The sequence below is a fragment of the Amblyomma americanum genome, chromosome 1 (genome assembly GCF_052857255.1).
Source record: "Amblyomma americanum isolate KBUSLIRL-KWMA chromosome 1, ASM5285725v1, whole genome shotgun sequence".
NCBI lineage: Eukaryota > Metazoa > Arthropoda > Arachnida > Ixodida > Ixodidae > Amblyomma > Amblyomma americanum.
In genome coordinates, this window is record NC_135497.1 from 525,364,770 (window position 1) to 525,385,564 (window position 20,795).

The 20,795-nt window shown below is 45.5% G+C and overlaps 1 protein-coding gene, 1 long non-coding RNA gene and 1 pseudogene across 2 annotated transcripts in view; 1 reads left to right on the top strand and 2 right to left on the bottom strand.

Annotated features, from left to right (window-relative positions):
* The window catches only part of LOC144107396 (uncharacterized), a 41,098-nt gene that overhangs the window by 4,520 nt on the left and 15,783 nt on the right, over positions 1–20,795 (bottom strand). The window contains exon 3 of the long non-coding RNA XR_013309271.1: positions 104–233. This is a non-coding gene — a long non-coding RNA (uncharacterized LOC144107396). The remainder of the gene's footprint in view (positions 1–103; positions 234–20,795) is intronic.
* On the top strand, positions 2,820–4,064 carry LOC144099628 (uncharacterized). Its single transcript, XM_077633132.1, has one exon. The coding sequence runs from the start codon at positions 2,820–2,822 to the stop codon at positions 4,062–4,064; it is 1,245 nt and encodes a 414-aa protein (XP_077489258.1).
* LOC144107374 (uncharacterized) lies at positions 14,392–16,877 on the bottom strand (annotated as a pseudogene).

Here is a 20,795-nt window from a genome sequence, read left to right on the forward strand (position 1 = left end):
ATTTTTTTCATGTACTTCATTGTTCTTGAAGCATGGGCAGGTGTAGAGTAGTCAGTTTAGTGCATGCATCTCTAAGCAATGCCATGCCAAAAACTGTACTTACAGAAAAAGCTTGCCTTACTGAGTGAATACCACTGGCCATCCGCTAATTTCCCAGCCTGCTCCAGGTCCGTGGCACAAATCACACGCAACTTGGTGGCTTGCACAACTTCCATGCAACTCTTGGTCTTTAGCTGGAAAAAAATTGAGGAATCAGCGAGATATCAAATTTTACATGCATTGCTTTGTTTCAATGACCGATTAAGAAAAAAACAGCGGTTTCTGTGAGCGCAACTATTTTTTCACACTAGCTTTCTACAGTAAACCACGTTTATCGCGACCTAATTCACACTGACTTGCTGCACGGTCCCAGCACTACTGTGTATAGCTCTATGGTTTCAAATGCTTGATAGCTCTGAGCCCTTGGGCTTGCACTCGTAAATGCAGAAAACCTCGTAAAAGGCAACCAGAGCTTCGAGCTGTAAGCCATAGGTATTCAGAAGCTCAGTGGTCTGTGGGAGAACTTTTGGCTGGGTGACACAGTAACAAATGCTGCTCCAGTTACTTTCACTCCATTGCAAAAAACTTGCACAGCAGAGACCTGCCCTCCATTTTGCATTGCAGAAACAATCACTGAAATTCAAAGCACGCATACTAAATGCACACCTGCCTTCCAAAACAGCTTCATAATAATGCGTATAATTATTGGAATGAAATACCAATCAGTACATGTAGTTTTCAATTTATCCAAAAATTATAAGCAACCACAAAAAATAAACATTAAAAGAGAAATAACCAGAATTGTTTTAAAAATCTGTCACAAGAATTATGTGACATCCATTACACTCCAGCAGTTCTTCGGCATTGTGCACCTTCAAACCACACTTTCTACAGGCACATTTGCACAGAAATTGGGTTGAACCTGATCTTTAAGTATCTTTTTTGGTGCAAAAGTAGGGAGAAACTAGGTTTTACCCAAAAACGAAGGGTCCTACCCAGGCAGCACAAACCATTGGCCCAATATTGGGATTGTGATGGCAAATGGTGGTCCTACATAGGACCACCATCACCACTATTACCCCAATATAGGCAATGCCTCTTTCCGACAGTTCCAATGATGGCCCCACATGTTCTATGTGTCCCCGATATTGGCAGTGCCGCTTAGTTACATCGCCAGCAATGGCCCAAGCTGGGCAGTATTTTCCCGATATGGGCATTGCCACTCACATTTCCAATAATGGCCCCAGTTGGCCACTATGTCCCCCATAATGGCTTTGCCACTCAGTTACATTCCCAATAATGGCCCCAGTTGGCCATTATTTTCCCCATAATGGCTTTGTCACTCAGTTACATTCCCAATAATGGCCTGATCCGGAGTTCCCGGGTTCGAACCCGACCGCGGCGGCTGCGTTTTTATGGAGGAAAAACGCTAAGGCGCCCGTGTGCTGTGCGATGTCAGTGCACGTTAAAGATCCCCAGGTGGTCGAAATTATTCCGGAGCCCTCCACTACGGACCTATTCGTTCCTATCTTCTTTCACTCCCTCCTTTACCCCTTCCCTTACGGCGCGGTTCAGGTGTCCAACGATATATGAGACAGATACTGCGCCATTTCCATTACACCAAAAACCAATTATTATTATTATTATTATATTATTTGACCATTATTTTCCCCATATTGTCATTACCACTCAGTTACATTCCCAATAATGGCCCTGGATGGTCACTATTTTCCCTATATAGGCAGTGCCACTCTGTTACATTTCCATTAATGGCCCCTCGTTGTGTAGTATTTCCCCAGGATTGGCAACGCCACTTCAATAGGCAGAACGATATCGGTCATTGTTTGCCACTAATTCTCCACCATTCCAGTGCATTTATTATCACCCACGAAATTTGTGGGTGATAATCCATGAGGATTTGCTTGGGGCAGTTATTGGATTTACACAAAAATCTTAGGCAAATCGATCGAAAGATCGAACTATAATATATATGCGCGTTAGTTCTTTAAAAATCTCTCACAAATCCCGATATGTAAACAATGCGGGCTAGCGCGAACCATAGGAAATGGGTCGATTATACATACGCGTGTGTGCGCGCTAATTGGTAATCTAGAAAATTCATTCTTTGTCCGTGAGACTCCGTGCACAGCACACGCGCAATACGGGAGAGCCTGCAGCGCACTCATTTTAAGTGGAATGAATAAACTGCTTGGCAGGAACACGTATCTTCAATGACGAATGTCTCTTAAGAGAATGATATGTGTGGTGCAGATGGACTATAGTTCACTCGATCGATTCCAAGCGAAGGGTTTATAAGCAATTTTCAGCTTATTCTGATTAGCATCGCCGCAAGCTATATATGGCCTCAGCCGTCGCGTTTTCCATATGAATTTCGAGAATTTGGGGGAAAAAATCACGACTGCAGTGTACACAGCCGGCGTTAGCAAGATATGCAAAAAATTCAGGAGGGCGCACACTTTGTTGACCTAAGTGCGGTAGTCGAATGCCTTGAGCGCGGTGTTACTGCTTGTGTCACTGATGTGTGGTTAAGATGTTAAGTACACAGTTATTTTGAATATTATGCTGGAGACATTGGAGGGTGTTTGGGAGGCATATCCGTCTGATTCGGCGCCTTTCCGCACTCTCCGGCGTCATATATTAGTGTAGGCACAGAAAAATCAAGAAAATATATATTTGAGAAGTAGAACCGATTTCGTGTTGGAAGGGAGTAGTGTAGTCGGATTCTACTTCTGGCCACCGAGCGTGACGGACGCGGAATCATGGGCTCCCACGGAGCGGCGATAGCGGCCGTTGCCGGCCGCGGAAACAGGTTTGCCAGCGACGCTGATAAGGATTACGAGATCGTCCTGCCTACCCTGCCTACCGGACGTGTGGTTTTAAACACGGTTTTTCTGCACGGGGACGTGCGTGCGAGACCCTACAGGGTCGAAGACTTCAGGGACGCCCTCGCCAACGCTGGTGCGCTCCCCGACGTCGTGGCGTTGGGGGCGTACCAGATAAACCACGTGTGGGCGGTGACCTTCAGCACCGCTGACGCCGCAAAGAAACTGGCCGCCACGAAGGAGCTGGAAGTCAAGGGACGCCGCTGCATTGTTTTCGATCCAGAAGACCACCAGGTAAAGCTGCGCCTCCACTGGATGCTTCACGGCGTCGCCGACGAGGACATCCGTACGGCATTCGCGGCGTTCGGCAACGTGACCGAGGTCACCCGGGAGCGTTGGCGCGTCGCCGGCATGAAGGAGAAGGGGTCCACCACGAGGACCGTGCTTCTGAAACTGAAGCCAGGTGTGAAGGTGGACGACCTGCCCCACCAGGTACGAGTCGCTGGCGAGTTGGCTCTCGTGGTGGTTCCCGGGCGGCCGATGCAGTGCCTTCGTTGCGGCGGCACGGGGCACGTTCGCCGCGATTGCAAGGTGCCCAGGTGTTCGAAATGCCGGCGCTATGGACACTCGGAGGCTGACTGCGTTCGTACCTACGCGTCGGCCACCGGGCATGTAGCAGCGAGCGTCTCCGCAGAACTGATGGACGTCGTCGAAGCAGAGGAGGCAGCGAGCGGTGCCGACGACACGGGCAAAGCGGAGGGGGTGCCGGTGCAGCCAGCTGTTGCGAGTAGCAACACCGACACGGCTGTGGCTCAGGAGAGCGGGTCGCCAGCTACTGACCCATCTTCGACGCCTGTGGAAACGCCCAAAGATGGAGCGAGCTCGTCCGTGCACGTGGAACGGGAGGCCGCCAGCGAGAGCCACGACGAAAAGGACGACTCCCGCATAAACGTCGGCGTGACTACACCTGCGAAGCGGCCACACGCCGAGACCAAGGCCGACGGGGAGAAGGCAGCGGAGCCCAGCGTCGGGGAACCGCCGGCAAAGACGCCCCAAGCACGACGGGCCGGTCTGAGACCGCGCCCAAAAGTTCCGGCTGAGAAGCGTGGCGGCGACAAGGCGCCTCCTGACCAGGAGCACGTGCTCGCGCCGGATGACACCGGCGGCGACGGCATCGTCTAGCGACATGCTAGGCGCGGGAGGTAAGCACCGTGCTTTCGGTCTCTTCTTCCTAAGTTAAAATGGCTTCTGCAACTCCGTTTAAAGTCGCTACCCTAAACGTCAGAGGCCTGGCAGGTAAAAGAAAACAAAGCCAGCTGTACAGACTTATAACGGAGCAAGATATTTATATACTGGCAGTGCAGGAGACTAAAGTCGATGGTGAGGAAGAGACCGGGAGCATGGTGCGACGTTTCACGTCTAGGTATTTTGCCGTCGTTAGCCATACTGTAGGCACATCGGCTGGCTGTATTCTTTTTGTTAAGAAGTTGCCGGGAATAGATGTACACGGTCATCATTCGTGCTTGTCGGGTCGACACGTGTCCATCGATTTTTCGCTCAGTAACATAGACTGGCGCATTGTTTGCCTCTACGCGCCTAATGTGGTTAATGACCAAGCCGCGTTTTTTGAAAGCGTCGAAGAACGGCTTCGCACTGACAGACAGCTGATTGTTATGGGCGATTACAACTGTGTCCTTAGTGCGCGCGACAAGACAAGCCTCCGAGGTTTCCGAGACAAAAGCACCGAAGTGTTGTTACGAATGATTGTGAACTGCAACCTCGAGGATGTAGCAGAGTGTCTTGAAGGAACGCGTGCTGTAAGGTACACACGATTCGAGGGCACAAGTCACGCACGGCTAGACCGCATTTATGCATCCGCGGAAACTGTACCTAAATGCAATAGTTATGTAGTTATGCCGGTATCATTTTCTGACCACTGTTTGGTTCAATGCTGCATAGGATTCATTAAGAAGGGGAATGGTTTTTCATGGTAAATGTGGAAGTTGAATGACAAGCTACTTCAGGACGAATTTTATAACCGAGCTGTAAGGGAAGAAGTAGCAAAAATAGAACCAAGTAGCAACATGAGGATATGGCAGCAGTGGGAGCTCACTAAGGAAACTTTAAAATTAAAAGCAATAGAAAGAGCCACTTGTATACGTCATCAAGCAAAACAACAGGAAATTGAGCTAAAGACACTGCTTCAGAAGATGTTAAAACAGGAATGCCGAGCGCCTGGTAAATGGATGGAGGACATAAGAAAAACCAAACAAAAGCTAGAGATAATCGAAGAAGAACGTTATCGGGGAGCGTTGGTGAGGGCAAGGGCAGAAAACATGGCTGCAGGGGAAGCGCCAACGAAACGAGCACTTGGTTTGGAAAAATCCCGTGCCGAAAGAAATCACATTAACGAAATAGAATGGGGAGGTGTTTCAAACACGTACATCGATCACATCAAAGGAGCCTTTTTCGAGCATTACCAGGCGCTCTTCGCATCGCACCCGGTAGATGTTATCACATTTAAGGAGGCGTTTCTAGCCGAGATGCCGCGTCTGGACGACGAAACTAAAGACAGATTAGAACAGCAGATAAATCAAGAGGAAGTCGAGCAAGCAATAGATAGTTTAAACCCAGGAAAGTCGAATGGACCGGACGGGTTCAGCGCGGCATTCTACAAAGAATTTAAACATGTAATTTCCCCGGTCATGAGGGTAATCTTTAACGAGGCCTTTAAAGTCAAAGCACTGCCTCCGTCCTATGGGTCGTCCCATACTGTGCTGATTCCCAAAACAGACGACACAGACAGATTACGACTGGTGACAGCATACCGACCGATAGCACTCACTAATGTTGAGTACAAAATTTTTATGAAGATTTTGGCGCGAAGGCTGCAGACCGTGATTCATCACTTAGTTGGTCCGCATCAGACCTGCGGGATTAAAGGGCGGTCTATTTTTACAAATATTCACGTTGCGCACAGTGTCTTAGAAACCTGTGATGACACAAATGGTCAGGTGGCTATTCTCCAGATCGATTTAGAAAAGGCTTTTGACTGCGTTGCCCATGAACTTTTGTTTGCAGTATTGAGCCATGTTAACGTTGGTTCTGTTATTCGCGAGGGTGTGGCCCTGGCGTACCGGAACTGCACGACGAAATTGATCGTTAACAAGAGTCTGGGGGCCCCCATTAGCGTGCAGCGTTCGGTGCGCCAGGGCTGTCCCCTCAGCCCCCTTTTATTTTGTATTTATGTGGAGACCCTTTGTTTGAAGCTACTGAAAAACAGAAGTATTACCGGATTCAGTTTACAAGCAGCCGAAGTAAAGGTTCTGGCGTACGCTGATGACATTGCTGTGTTTGCCGTTGACGAGGGAGGCATAAGCGAGGCCGTTCAATGTGTACGAGATTTCAGCCAAGCTACTGGCAGCGGGGTTAACTGGTCGAAGTGCCTCGGACTTTGGCACGGAAGGTGGGCATCTACGCCGGAGCGGTTTGCCAGCGTGCCTTGGACGACGACGCCAGATAAATACTTGGGCTTTCCACTCGCTGCTTACCGTGACAGTGAACAGTATTGGACAGGACAGATTAAAGAGATACGGGAAAGAGCTGATAAGTGGAAAGGAACGACCTTGTCCATTTTCGCCAGAGCCACTGTTTGCAACTTGTTCTTTATCAGCAGGCTCTGGTACGTCATGCAGGTGTTGCACTGTTCACGGTTAAGTATTCAAAAGCTACACCGAATTTTCGCCATCTTTGTCTGGTCGTCTGAATGGGAGCGCTGCAGCCGGACCAACCTGTGGGTTCAAGACGGCGGGCTGGAACTGGGCCATTTGTTTTTGAGACAGCTGGTTAATCGTTTTTTGTTTCTTCGGGATCAAGAGACCCGTTTTTGCGTACCGTATGCCAAGTTAATCTGCGGCATCTGCTTCCAGAGTACATAGTCGGAACTGCTGACGTTTACAGTAGGGTCACCGGTTTTTACCGGGAAATCGTAGCCAGTGTAAGGTTTGTTTCCGCGCGGTTTTCAAATGACTTTCTGTCGACTGTGAAACGAAAGAAACTGTACCGTGCTTTGTGCGATGTAGTTTTCCCGGTGCCCTTGTACAGGGCCTTGTACAGTGGAGGCCAAGGCAAAGATGTTTTAAAGAGAGTTAAAAACATGCAGGTGCCATCAGGAACCAAAACCTTCTTTTTTAAGCTGCACACCGGAACCTTACCGGTTAAAAAATTTTTAGAGGGAAAGGAATTATTTTTACCCTGGGGTTCTCACTGTTTAATTTGCAGAAAGCCTGAAACAATAGACCATGTATTTTTACACTGTTGGGAAGGGGTTTATTTTTGGGATGTATTACAGCGAACCTTAAAGAATTTCCACTAGACCCGTATGGCATCCGTTACTTATGTGTTGAAAATGAGGATGGGGTGCCTTGTGATTTAATAATGCTGACAGGCCTCCACTGTATATGGCGCTCGAGAATGGCAGGCTTTCACTGTGACAGAGACGCAAGACCTGCCCGAATCTACTTTCGAGAAAGTATGGACATGTTTCTGGCCATTCAGAAGGCCGCAGCGGAGCCTCCGGAGTGGCTCTCAAGACTAGAGCCACTCTGTACACTGCGTGAATTTTAAGTTGACGAAGCCAGACTCATGCTGGCTGACTTCGAGTCGGGTGTACATAGCGTTTGTCTTTTGTTGATTGTTATGTGCAATTTTCTGTGTCAAAGCCAGGCAATAAAGGAAAAAAAAAAGAAGGGAGTAGTGTAGTGGGTAGTATGCTCGGCTGCTGAACTCAAGGATGGTGGTTCAAATCCCGCCGTGCACAGAAGTTTTTTTTTTAGCGAGTTGTCATTTATTTATTGACTGCTATAGTGGGACAGATTTCGCGGAAGGACGGACAATGATGACCCATTAAAGGCTTTCTCCTTAAAATAGATCTCTCTTAAAAACACTATAGTTCCCGCATCGAAGCAGCTCGCACTGTACCAGCGCACACGGGAAATTTACACGATCGACCTGTGATGAGACACCATGAAATTGAAAAGGAAAAGGACGAGACGGCTTCTTAAAACCGATGTCGTCCCGTTCATCGCTGTGCGCAACAATATATATATACATATGCATATTCATCTTTCACCTTTCTCTCGTTGAAACATTCCAAATGTGCTTGCGGATTATAAATAGCTGTTATCATTCACAATTCTGTTGTAACAGCTAGCAGTGCATCATCTAGCGCCCGCTGATTACCACAACCTATATACAGTTGAGCGAAAGTGCAAATATCGACGACTTCCACGACTTGCATACAGTTCAGGCAGAATATAATGCGCGCTTGGACATATAATTCTAATAACTCTTCTGGCATGTTGCGTAGTGTGAATATAAATGTTTTAGGCCTTTAGATATTCAAGCACAAGAGCAAATTTTGCATCAAATATGCGCATAAATCATCCTTTATCTTTTGCTAGGTAATGCGTCAGCGAATTTACTACTTAAACGTACGTGGTCGGTTTCTTTCGCCCCTGGACTGTTAGTCGCCGTCTGTAAGAAAATGTAAGGTGGGCGCATTGAACGGCGATAGCGCAGAAAAAAACAGCCAGGCTGGCGATAAAATATGGTGCTTATACAATTGTGACGTATGCCTTGAATACATTGCTCACGCGCCCGATAGAGAGACACGTGGTTCGCTTCGCTCAATCATTGACATTCGATACATGTGCCACCACAGAACACTTCGTACTGTTGTCATATTAAAACTCGTTTAGGGCGGGTGTTGCCAAAATCCACACCATTATCCACTTTAATCGCATGTTCTGTTAGACCAAGGCATGCGCGCGCATTCTGTGCCAAATTCTGCTGTGTAACATACAAGGAAGCGTTTTTTTTTTGTCTCCACTTTTAATCATAACAACAACAATTATGTGTGCTGTTGCTCTCTGGTAATCAATAAAGTGCACCATTAATTCACATGCAGTCAGCCATCTCTAGCTGCTTTTTTCTCACCTCTAATGAAGAAGCTAGGTCATTGTGTAAAGCATGTTCATACTGCAGGTACTTATTCAGTCGTCCATATGTGTATTGAACGGGCAAAACATTAAGACAGTAATGAAACTGATATTGTAATTAGCTCATTGTACCACTCATCTTTAGGGTTTCAGGCAGATATATAGCCCAGCAAAGGGGTCAAATGTATCTTCCTTCTGTGCAACATGCGCATGAAGCTTGTTTCTATTAAAGTGGGAATATAAAGAAGTATATATCACAGCCTTTTGGCCAGCGCTTTATTCTCACCAGCGTGTAAAGTGTCAAGAACAAATTTCAGATGGCATTCAGCAGAGGTACAATGCTCAAGGTAGCATACATATGTGTCACCTTCTGCAAACATACACCACCAAATTAACGAATTAATAGGTGGTGAGTGTAATACCATATAGCAGACAAGTTAACAGTTAAGTTCCTCTCCAAAGTTTGTCACCTGATACACATGTATTTGTCCAGATTGCTTGTATAGCTGCAAACAGTTCAGATCCCCCTGTGATCTTTTTGTGAAACCATTTTAACCACAGTCCACATTTTGGATTATGCATTAGTACTATTTGTGTATCATAAAAATGTGTCCGAGAATGCATGCTTCTGAAGGATGGACCAGATCAGTGCCATATTTTCTCACATGTAGTTGTAGTTGGTGCCTCGATCACTGACGTGGGGGCTTAAATGCTGCATGAAAACCATAAGTTCAATTGGATCTGCAGTCCTTGCCTGTTTTAAAAATTATGTGATGCAACGGTTCCTTCTAACACACGTACATTCTCAATCTTTAACCTAGCAATTCAGGTACTCAGCGGCTTTCAGCCATAGAGTCTTGGACTTGCCCGTCTGTCTATGGAAATTTTTGCCCCTTAATTGTGTCTCAAATTTTTTTACCACCACCACACCAACTAATCAGAACTGACTGGAAAAGATGCTTCCATCTGCAGTACAAATTGACAATTTAATTCAATTGTACCCATAAATTAGTCACTTAGATAGGAACTGCAATATATAGTTACTCAAAAAGTATATCAAAGTAAAGCAATGCTATTATATTTCATTATCTTAAGTAAACACATCAGTGGTTATTGCTGAGCCTTTCACTGACATTTGTTCAGCAAAGCAAATGCAATACCTTATGTTGTGGGTTACACAGCATAAAGCCATGGAGGTGCACGACTATATCAAATGTGTATGCCCAAGAGCAAAATTTAGCCACTCTGCCTACTATTGCGCCAGTGTCGACATACATGCAAAGGCTTGCATGTGACTGTTCACACCAAACGAACTGTTGCCTTGCAATGAAATATATACAACATCAGCAGTATGGGAGAAAATTTAGGAGTATAGAGTTGAGAGCATTTCGTATTTTTCATATCTTTTATTGGCCTGTGCAATACAAAATTGTTACTTCACGCATTAGTATAGTCAGTTAGGTATAGTACCAGTTCACGCAATACAGCATGATGTTGATTGCATTGTCACTGACATTCACAGAACCCTGCTGTCATAAATAAAATTATCCTGCAATCTAATTACTTATACAGTTTGGATATCTCATCACATGGCTTTAAGCTTCACAGACCTCAGCCTTTGTGCTATAGGGTTGGAGGAGTCTACATACTCCAAAGTACTAACATCTACGATATCAGATTTAAAGTACTTTAATTACCTTTCTCCATTTCTGTACAATTTACTGCTTCTGCAATGGTCAGGAACAAATATGCTTGTAATACCCGCATAGTCCAAATACGACAGCACAATAATTAAATAAGGATATACACTATCTTATACACAGAACAGATATTGATTTCCTGAAGTGGCTGAAGGTGACAGACAGCTACGGAAACGAGCTTTTGAAAACTGCAAATATAGAGAGTAGCAATTTGGACTAGCATAAGACCAGGCTATAGTTGCACGCAACTGATATGGTACGACCCTTTTTCTTCCACTAGGCATAATATGTATGGCAATAACAATAAATTTCTCTTGAGCTGTACAATTCTTCACTTAGGCCATGCACCACACTTCAAGGCTGTATTTAACTTTAGTGCTGTGCCAAATATTCACTGTTGTACTAATTCCTCAACTTTAAATGAAAGAGTGAAGTCACACTATTTCTAGATGCAAAATTATAGTACGAGAATGCCTTCACCAGGATATTCTCTTTATTTTTCACTTTCAATACACATAAAAGATCCTTCATTCAAACATCCTTAATTAAATAGTCAACCCAAGCCTACTTCAGAACGTGCTAAACTTTACAGAGCGAGGTGACCCTATAGATATACATCATGGCAAAGGCCAGCTACTATTTGCACTTGCTCTTGGCAGGCTAGAATTGCATGTCCACAAACATTTCTTCAGTCTTATTTTGGCTTGTTTTTTGTGCCCCTCCTCTCTTTACTAAATTCTCGTTCATGGAATGTTGCAATCATTGGAACATAATCAAATAATAAATGGATTGTTGTTGTATTGGGATGCTGGTACTGTTTTTGTTTTTTTCAATGACCGGCGCCTAAATTAGATCGGGATGGTACGTGTTAGGCAGGTATGAAGGCTGCACATGTTTGAATAAAGAAACGTACCCCTGAAGTTTTCAATTTTCTGGAAAAGAACTACAACAAATATGCAAAGCAAATCGAGAAGGACGAGGAGGAGGAAAGGAAGATAGGTTAACCAGGAGCCGGGGAAAGGGGTCAGGGGATAAAAAGATCAAGGAGAAAGCAAAACAATATGTATTATTAATGACATGAGCTAGTAGCATAACCTATCGTTTCCTGTTGCAATAGTTCAAGTAATCTCAATAACCTGAACGGGTGTCCATAGGACCGTCGATCATCTCACGACCAAGAAATTGTGGTGTAAAAACAAGTTACACTACCACATTAAATCCAACAACACATAGCCATTTCCTGCGTTCTCAAGATAAATGGTAGAAAATACACAATGAGCTCTCTAACTTTTTGCAGTGTGAAAAAAATGACGGTATAGGCATACCTGTATGCAGAAGGAAGTGCACTCTCAGTTTTTACTGCAGCAAAAATGCTATCAAAGAAGAAACCTAAAAGCCTGATCTTTCAACCCTAGGATTAATGAGCCCAGAAAAAATTTGATGAATGAAAAATTGCTATGCGAGTGCTCTCAGGAACAATAACTCATCTTTAAGCACAAACAAAGTTCATGAAAGAGCTAAGGCATTTCATGTCTCGAAAGGAGGCAGCACAAGCATAAAAGCCCCTTAATTCCCACTGCACTCTCAGATTCAGAAATTCCTTGACTGCTCATGCATTAAGCGAGTGAGATCAAAGTAACTTTTCTTCTATTCTTATGTATTTATCTTTTTTTGTAATGCTTGGCTGCAAAGCCAAGTGTTTCACATACTCGGTTCCTTCTTCACCAAGTTTCTTGTTGCAATAACCAGTTAACTGTGAGTAGGCTTTATGTGCAAGTTTTTTTTTTTCATGTTTCGAAGAAGTGTGATTGTCTACCAACTTGCCTAGAATGCAACTCTAATCAAGCTATAAGTGTAAATGGAAATTATTCTCAGGCTTATAAGACTATTGCCAGGAGTTTGACAACTAACAAACCATTAATTGTCGACCAGCCACCATGCAGCCAGTTTACCACTGCATAAAATGCATGTAAAGGGCTGGACTGGAAACACACTTGGCCCCTTTTATGCCCACAAACGGTGGATCCAGTTCAGTCATTAAGGACAAAGAAGAATATGGCACCTCTGTTTGCCTCCTTTTGGCGAAATGAAAACAACACGTACGGCAGAAGCACCAGCTTTAAAGGGGCATGGAGGATATGACTTCAACCTATTGCTTTCTTATAATCGATTCCAAGGCTCTTGCTTTCTGTGTTGTTAGTTCTTGCAGATAAAATCATAATTTTAAATTTTTGTCCTCTCTCAATTCATAACAATAGCAAAAAAACTGCTAACTACCATTTATAATTGAATGGCGCATCACCACAGATCCAGTGAAGAACCCGTCTTTTTTAACTACACTTTTCTTGCAAAAATCTCTAATGATGACAGCAAATGTATCTAAATTTTTGCAACTTCCCTTTTAAAGCGTTATGATGTGTAAGTAGCTTTTTTGTTTTCAGACAGCAGTAATCCATCAGATTTGTCCTTGGCATCCCTTAAAGTAGCAGCAGCTTTGAATTTCTTGCTACAAACCTGATGCTCTATGGTACTTTTATTCAGTATAAATAGCCCAAGCCTCATGTCATGAGCAGACATATATATGGTTACACAGCTAGATTATTCAATTTCTTTTTAAAGCAATATATAGTCATGTTAAATTAAAGTGCTGAAAATATGATGTGTCTCGTGCTAATTAAGTGACGTAATTCAAAGACTGCATTGAAACAAGTGTTTGAAGGGAGCTCCTTCCTAGAAACAGATCTACTTTCTGGTGTGGCTCGTACCAAGTGTTGATGCACTTCATCCTCAGCATATTTACAACATGGGTGAAACTGCATTTACGAAAGTTAAGTGTGCAGTTTTATAGGCTCATCTTAGCAGCCCGAAATTAGCTGGCATGAGAAAAGAGCTGCAGGGGACACAAACAATTAAGGGCGCCCATCACAGCAGATGCCACTGCACTACATAGTGACAGAAATCCGTTTTTGCTGGTAGACACTAAGAAGCGGTGCACTGCTTAGAAGCAGGTCATTTCAAACTTATTATTCGATGCAACAACTTTCCGTGCCATGAAGTGACTTCCAGAGGTGAGTGAGCATCCCTTCTCTCCTATGATGTTTGAACTCTAGGTTTGTCAAGTTAAATTTCCATATTATCTTTTTTGTAATCATGTCATTAATGCATCACTTACAAGCAGTTAAGCTGCATGCACTAGTCTTACCTAACATTTAACATAAATGCGTGTTAATTCAGCCTTGCATTCTCAATATCTTTCTTTGCCCACTACTCTGCAGTCTGTTATATACTAACAAGTTGAGAGTATACTTTCAGGGGAACAAGAGGGTTCTGGAGTTTCTGGAGGCGCAGCAACGACCCTGCCAGTAAATTTGGGTGGCCCTGAAGAGGGACATTATAGCTTCAAAGTTGAAGTTCCCCAAAAGATGAAATTCCAAGTGCTTCAATGCAGATCTAGTATGCAACGGTGGATCAGTGGTTATGGTGCTTGGCTGCCGACTTGAAAGATGCAGATTCCATCCGGGCTGCAGCAGTCACATTTTGATGAGCATTGAATACTATAGAGGCCTTTGTACAGTGCGATGTCAGTGCATGTTAAAGAACTGCATGGCGGTCGAAATTTCTGGACCCCTCAACTATGGCATCTGTCATAGCCTGAGTCGCTATGGGATGTTAAGCCCCATACAACCAAATCCAAACCATGCAAAGGATGGTGATGTAGAAGTTGCTGTCTTCAGCACCAATTAACACTTCAAGCAAGATGCTGCAATCTGCAGCTATCTTAATAGACGCACATAATCCTTCAGGCACCACAGAAATGTAAAGCCTCACTGAAGGTGAAGCAAAGGGAAAACGACATGCCCCCTCTTGTACTGAAGCTTTATACATCGAACTTTATTCTTGATGTACGAAACGGGCCAGATTTTGGTTTCTTGACCAAGAGCACTGTAGCGACGCACGTCCATCCTTGAAGAGTCAATTGGGACTCTAAAAAACTCTCTGCCATTTGGCAAGATGCCAGCTTTGGCATTGCCCCCCAGGAGATCAACAATGACTACAGCGCAGTTATCCACCAGAAAGCAGTCACCGACTTTCACGTCACCACCCACTTGTCCTGTAGAGAGCGGTGTGCACGCCCTCACCTCCGACATTCGTCGGCTGAGTTGCGCCAGAGGCTTATTTGTCGTCCGCAGTCTCTTCTTTACCTTTCCTAGGTAACTTTCAAATAGAAATGCACTGAACTCATCGACAGTGCCGTGCTCCAGGCATTGCTCTGCCAAGTGTGCAAGGGTGTGCACATTGTACACGAGTTGTTTTTGTCCGTACAGTCAGCCAAATTCTTGCACAAAGTACCGCAGCAGGTCGTGAGCAAACTGGTTGAGGTCTCTGTGATGCTGAGGAGAGGCAAGTACCCTAACAGATACATGCAAATATAAAAAAATGCTTATAAAGCTCATCAGGCAGGATGGATTTCAGGAGAACAGGCCCCAGGTATAGTAAAAAAGTCCTGAACTCTGTGGCCTTCCACCCGTCGAGTTCTTCGGTGCCCCTCGGTTTCCTCTGAAAGTACTTTGGAAATGCAGTTGCTGCTTCTCGCAGCTTGTCGTTGAGTGCACTCCTGTCAGACCGGCTCAGCCTGGCAGCGTGCCCCTTGCATATCCAATTCCTAAGGAGCCGCCGCATAACCCCCAAACAGACTAAATGCATATACTCTGTAGGAAAGCATTTCACCATATCTACGTTCAGAGATGTAAATGGTGAAACACCAGTGTGATGGCGCCGATCCTCTTGCGAACGAAAAGAGGAGTCTGTTCGCTGTGGTGCATGCAGGTCAGGGAAAGTCATCCTGTTTTCCAGATAGTGCCCTTTTTGGCTGCAACGTTCACAGGCATGATAGCCTGTGTGGCCAGTGATTGCCTTCACGAAACTCCTTGCTGGAGCGTCACAGATCACGGCTTTTAAGCACACATTGACGTGCACCCCTTTCATCATCAGTCCGTTGCAACTAAGGTTGCGCACTTCATCAATGAAAGGCCTGAGGTATTCCTGGAGGCACGGAGGTTTCCCTTCACCGCAGTACGCACTGACCATAAATGGTTCAGATTTCTTGATGTTAATTACTCTGCACAGAATTGGCCAGAGTGCAGTCTGGCTACTCCTATGCAGAGGCAGCCCATCAATATTTGCGTGCAGCTCGACATTCTCAGGCGCTGGTCCTTGGCCAACAGCATGATGAATTCCCTCAGCAAGGCCAAAATGCACAAACGAGTCACCGTGTTCTAAATTAGCTTTCCGCTCCGTCTACATGATGGTCCTTGCATCTTTCGGGAGCTCTACAATCCCACGCCGACGGCAGAAGTCCAGCAAATCGTTGATGCAGGCGTGCGTCAAATTGTGCTTGCTAGCTATGCTAGCTAACTCCTGCGCTGTCGAGAGATGGCGATAACAAAGCTCAGGAGACTCCTCACGAGGCTGGCCCATTTCCACGTTCTCAGCAGTAAGGCTGTTCGTGGACGAGGTCTCATCGCTTGAGTCGCACGAGGTAGCGGTATGCTCACTAGAAAGGCTTTCAGCGCAGCTCTCGGACACATAAGCCTGCTCGTTGAGCTCGCTCTGAACAGATGGCATCGACGGGTCTGCAGGTAGCGACGAAATAGCTCGTCCGCTGCCACTAGCGCAAGCGCCGCTTGCGCAGGCTTCGCTATTCGGCCGTTTGCTTGCTCCGGACGGTAGCGGGAGTGGAGGGGCGCTGACGACGTCCAAGGCCGCTTCGCCGCCCGTTCTCTTGCTTCCGGAGGATTTCAGATTCGTAGACGGTGGCCGTCGGATACCGAGCTCTCCTAAAAGTTCCCTGTACTCTTTTTCGATGATACGGTACCTCCGCCACTTGCTCATGACCTCCGTCTCCATGCTCATGACGGAGCGCTAAAGATCAGAGTGACGAACAATCAACAAACCTAACCGCTCAGAGCTACAGTTAAAAACGAAAAGAGGCCTAACAATGAAGATACTCGCAGCGCACAAAAGCACAAACATCACAAAAAGGCGTTAACACTGTGCATAAAAAAGACCTCCGGTTGCGAATTATTCGGTATTATATTAGGTCACTATCTTTAGTAAATAAAAAAATAGTTGAGTTGTTTTTATTTTTAATTCACGGAGAAAATAAGTGGCCGCAGCGGCACGTCTTAGTAGAATGCGTCTAAAATACGGTCGTGCCGCACCTCCATATTTACCACCACTCGCTAATAACTGTTCAGGTCATATAGCCTCCTTGACTCGCTCATCCATCCACTCCAGTGAGAGCTACACTCTACTGTAGTTGCCGGAGCAAATGTAGTCACTTTCTGTAATTTATATTTTTTTGTGATTTGTTTACAGCCTTTCTCGGCTTTGTGCCAGTGATCGATGCAGATCGAGGCTATTTTCTCTATTTAAGCGCTGATAGCTGGTAGAAAACTTGTCGTGAAATATTGTGTGGGCCTCGGGACAGACGGGGCATCAGCCCAACAGCCTTTACACAAAACTCAAGGCACAAAATGCGTGGTTCTAGCGTGGTTCTAAAGTGCGTGGGCTACCCCCACATTGACTGCTTTTCATATAATGTACTAGAATCCTTTACGTCAGGCTTTCAAATGAAGCACAGGTACTCCAAAACGGCAGCATGAGCACGGAGAAACGTACGCCGGCCTCATGTGACGCCGCTGATTATTCGTAATATAGTCCGAGGTGATGGCGGCCGTGCTAGACATCTTATCTTCCCGCATACACCTAACGGCTTGTGTGCGTCAAGTTGGCTCAGCATAGCACCTGCCTTGCGATTAATTGTGAATAAATTGGCTATACTGGAAGGCCGCTTTAATCGGTGCATTGAAAAGTAGAGAACGCTGCTACGCAGAAAGAATACATATGGAAATATACACCGATGATCAAAATTTGCCTTTTGTTGGATTTTTAATCGGTGAAATTAATTTGAGCGAATGAACAAGGGCTTCGGTGGAAGACCCCGGCCCCTGTCCGGCGAGCTTTAGCTCTACCGTACGGTAACTACGCCAATTCTTTTGCGAAAACGCTGAGTTGCGTGCAGCTACGCAGAACGACCACACCGAATGGGAGCAGCACATATGTTACATTTCAGGGCATGCGGTAGGGTTTTTTCTAGACAGCCCCGAAATATCTTCCCCTGATCAGCATCTCTGACAAACGTTTCCTGCTGGATAGGTGCCGCAGCGTTTCTTCTTTTTTTTCCTGCATTAAATGTGAGCTGAAGAGGCATTACTGCGAACCTAAAGCTTCTGAGTGACCGGCGCCGACCCGAACTCCATCGGTTTTGTCTATTGTCCATTCGGTGATTTCGTAGCAACAAAGTCAATTTATGCAATCGAATCTGACAATCGCGTGCTCAAACGAAAGTTGACGATCTGTCAGACAATACCCGGTTCTGCATGATAAATGCAAAAAATGTTGGAAAGCCGATAGACGTTCCCGCTGATGAAGTTGAAGGTCACATGACCGCGCATGTCGAGGTGATGAGCCGTACGTATGGGTTCAGAAACGTCTATCGTAACCTGGACATGGTCAGTGATTTTCAAATTCATCAGTATATCATGCCTCCAGACGGACTTTACCATTGATGTCTGAGCTGGCACTCTCTTTGTTGTCACTGCCGTCATCAAACGCAGCCGTCAAACAAATGCTCAGCTAAGTCTTAGGGCTGAGACGGGACAAAAATTCTTGGCCGGTTTAAAATCCTAGCAGCCTCCATTCCCGGCCATACCAAACTTCACGTACATGGAGGAGAGCTTGCAAAGTCTAGTTATAGATCTACATTCTATTTCGCAGGTAGGTTTTATAGTGAACGAGACCTGGCAGAACATTTGTTCGGCGGCTGTGTTTGATGACGGTAGGGACAACAAAGAGAATGCCAGCTCAGACATCAATGGGAACACATATATGCTAGGGCTCGACGAAAGTTCGTCTCCATGGTCAGGCATGACACTGATGAATTTGAAGGTCACTGACCATGTATGGGCCAAACTTTTCCCCTTCGAATCAGGTCACGATGCCTGAGATCCCTCTCTAGACTACTTCCGTCTATTGTGCTATATCTTGTCTAGCCGCAACCTCTGTACTAGAGTTTGTCTTGGAATTTATTGTAGTGTATTTATTTTATTGTGTTTAGTGAAAATGTCGTGAGCTGTACCTATACTGCATTGCTGAATGCATATCATTACTGAGTGAGTTTTTTGTGCGATGTTTTTTGCGTGTTGTTATTTTCCCGATACTGCTATGCTTTGAGAAAAAAATAAAACACGACGTTTATGATAAACACCACATTTGCTTAATCATGAATTCGCTTGCAGGCAAGCCTTGCGCTACTTCTAATAGTATTATGTAAATATACTTGCGAAAAATAGTTTAATATGGCTAAGGAGTTTTCCATGCAAAACCAAAGTTTTTTGGCTTTATTTGGGCTACTACGGAGGCCAGCTTGGCTACCTGTGCTTGAAGCTATCTGGCAACCCTTGCTGCCCGTCCGACCGCTCCGACGGATGCCATCTCTTTCTTTGTTCGGTCGTCGCTGCGTATATATCGTGTTTTCCCGTGATCTTCAAGCCCGCCACTTGCGTAAGTATTTACGCTTTTTTGTTAGTAGCTTCTTTTGTTTCCTCATGAGCCTACTGTCATAAGTAGCAATAAGGGGAGAGGCGTCATTTGTTGCCCTGTTCTGTAATTGTACTATTTTATAGTCATGTGGGAGGCTAGCTTGCCACATGGGTTCGGACCGACGACATGTGCACCTTCAATTGTATGCCTTTTTCATGCACTTATTTTCTTAACGCTGCGTTGTATTGCTTCTGAGATGTGTCGCGAGACCTTCGTGCGAGAGGAACATGAGAATAGGGCGAGCGAGCTTGTGAAAAATCAGTTTACGCACTAATCTTTGTTTGCATCGCTTTACTCCTTGCAGCATGCTACCAAAACCGTTTGCGGTCGTGAAGTTCCCGATGGAGGACGACAGCTTGGCTGTCGTCCCTGTCGGGTGGCTCTCCCACGATTGGCAGCATTGCCACTGGCCGAAAAGGCGAGCCGCGGAGGTAATCCGCCTCGCTCGAGAGGAGGCGGACCCATCCGCCCCAGGGTGCGAGTGGTTCCGCTGCCCAGTCGCTGTCGTCACAACATGCAGTAAGTGGTTTTATTGCCGGGATAACGCTATGTGTGCAATTGTGAATTGTGGTGTCTAGCATCCCGAAGCGACGCATGGGCTGTGACGGGCGCTGTATTGGAGGGTCCCGGATTTTTTAACCGGCTTTAACGTGCGCCAACACTTCACAGCACACGGGCGCCTTTTGCTAGCCTGTCAAGTGACTAATCTTTTCAAAACTCGGAGGCTAATGAATGATGCACACATGCATTTGTGAGTTGATGTCATTGCTTCATCTGCATCAAAAGCGATTGCCAGTCCAAATTCGCATGTGATCTCAAACACTGCAATGCCTTGTTTTATGGTGATATCCAGTTTCCAGGTCACTGGACTCTACAGGTTTGAAAACATTTAAGACTGACTGTGCTTTGTTCTTGTCCAAGTTTATCGCTCGTGATCGAAAAGATATCTCTATCACATGGGCATTTCAATGACTTTCAAACCAATTGTCTACGACTCAGGAGATGAACACTAGTTGCTGCACAGTTAGCTGCAGCAGCAATTGAGTCAATACATGGCTTGCTCGTGACGTGACTTCTGCTCCTATCAAGCGCTGGCGGCCATGCCGCCAAACCACTCGATCCCAGACCGTCCGCCTTGCGTGGCCTGACTGCTCCTTAGATGCTTTGGATTATTTCCTTATCCTTTCAGGCGTGATGCTGCCTCCACAGGGGAATCGGCTATTCAATGCAGGCTATTACTTTGAACTTGCTGGATCGGTGCATGTGCGCTGCACAAAAAAGGTGGAAATGTGCGACAATATGCATGCATACATAGTGTGGCCGGGTTACGATGCAATGATAGATGATGATGTGGTCTGAAGTGACCCACAGGGATCGTGAACTATCTAGTTTACTCTTCCAGCTTTGTGACATTAGAAAGAATGGAAACCTCAAATCATTGGAGGTACAAAAATATTTCACGAGCTGCTGGTCGAGGATCCTGTCTGCAACGAGTCTACGATACCTAAAGCTCGGCCTCAGCATGCTGTCCTTTCTGCCGTTGTTGCTGG

Excerpts from the sequence above, each read along its gene's own strand:
- LOC144099628 (XM_077633132.1), top strand. The coding sequence starts at position 2,820 with ATGGGCTCCCACGGAGCGGCGATAGCGGCCGTTGCCGGCCGCGGAAAC.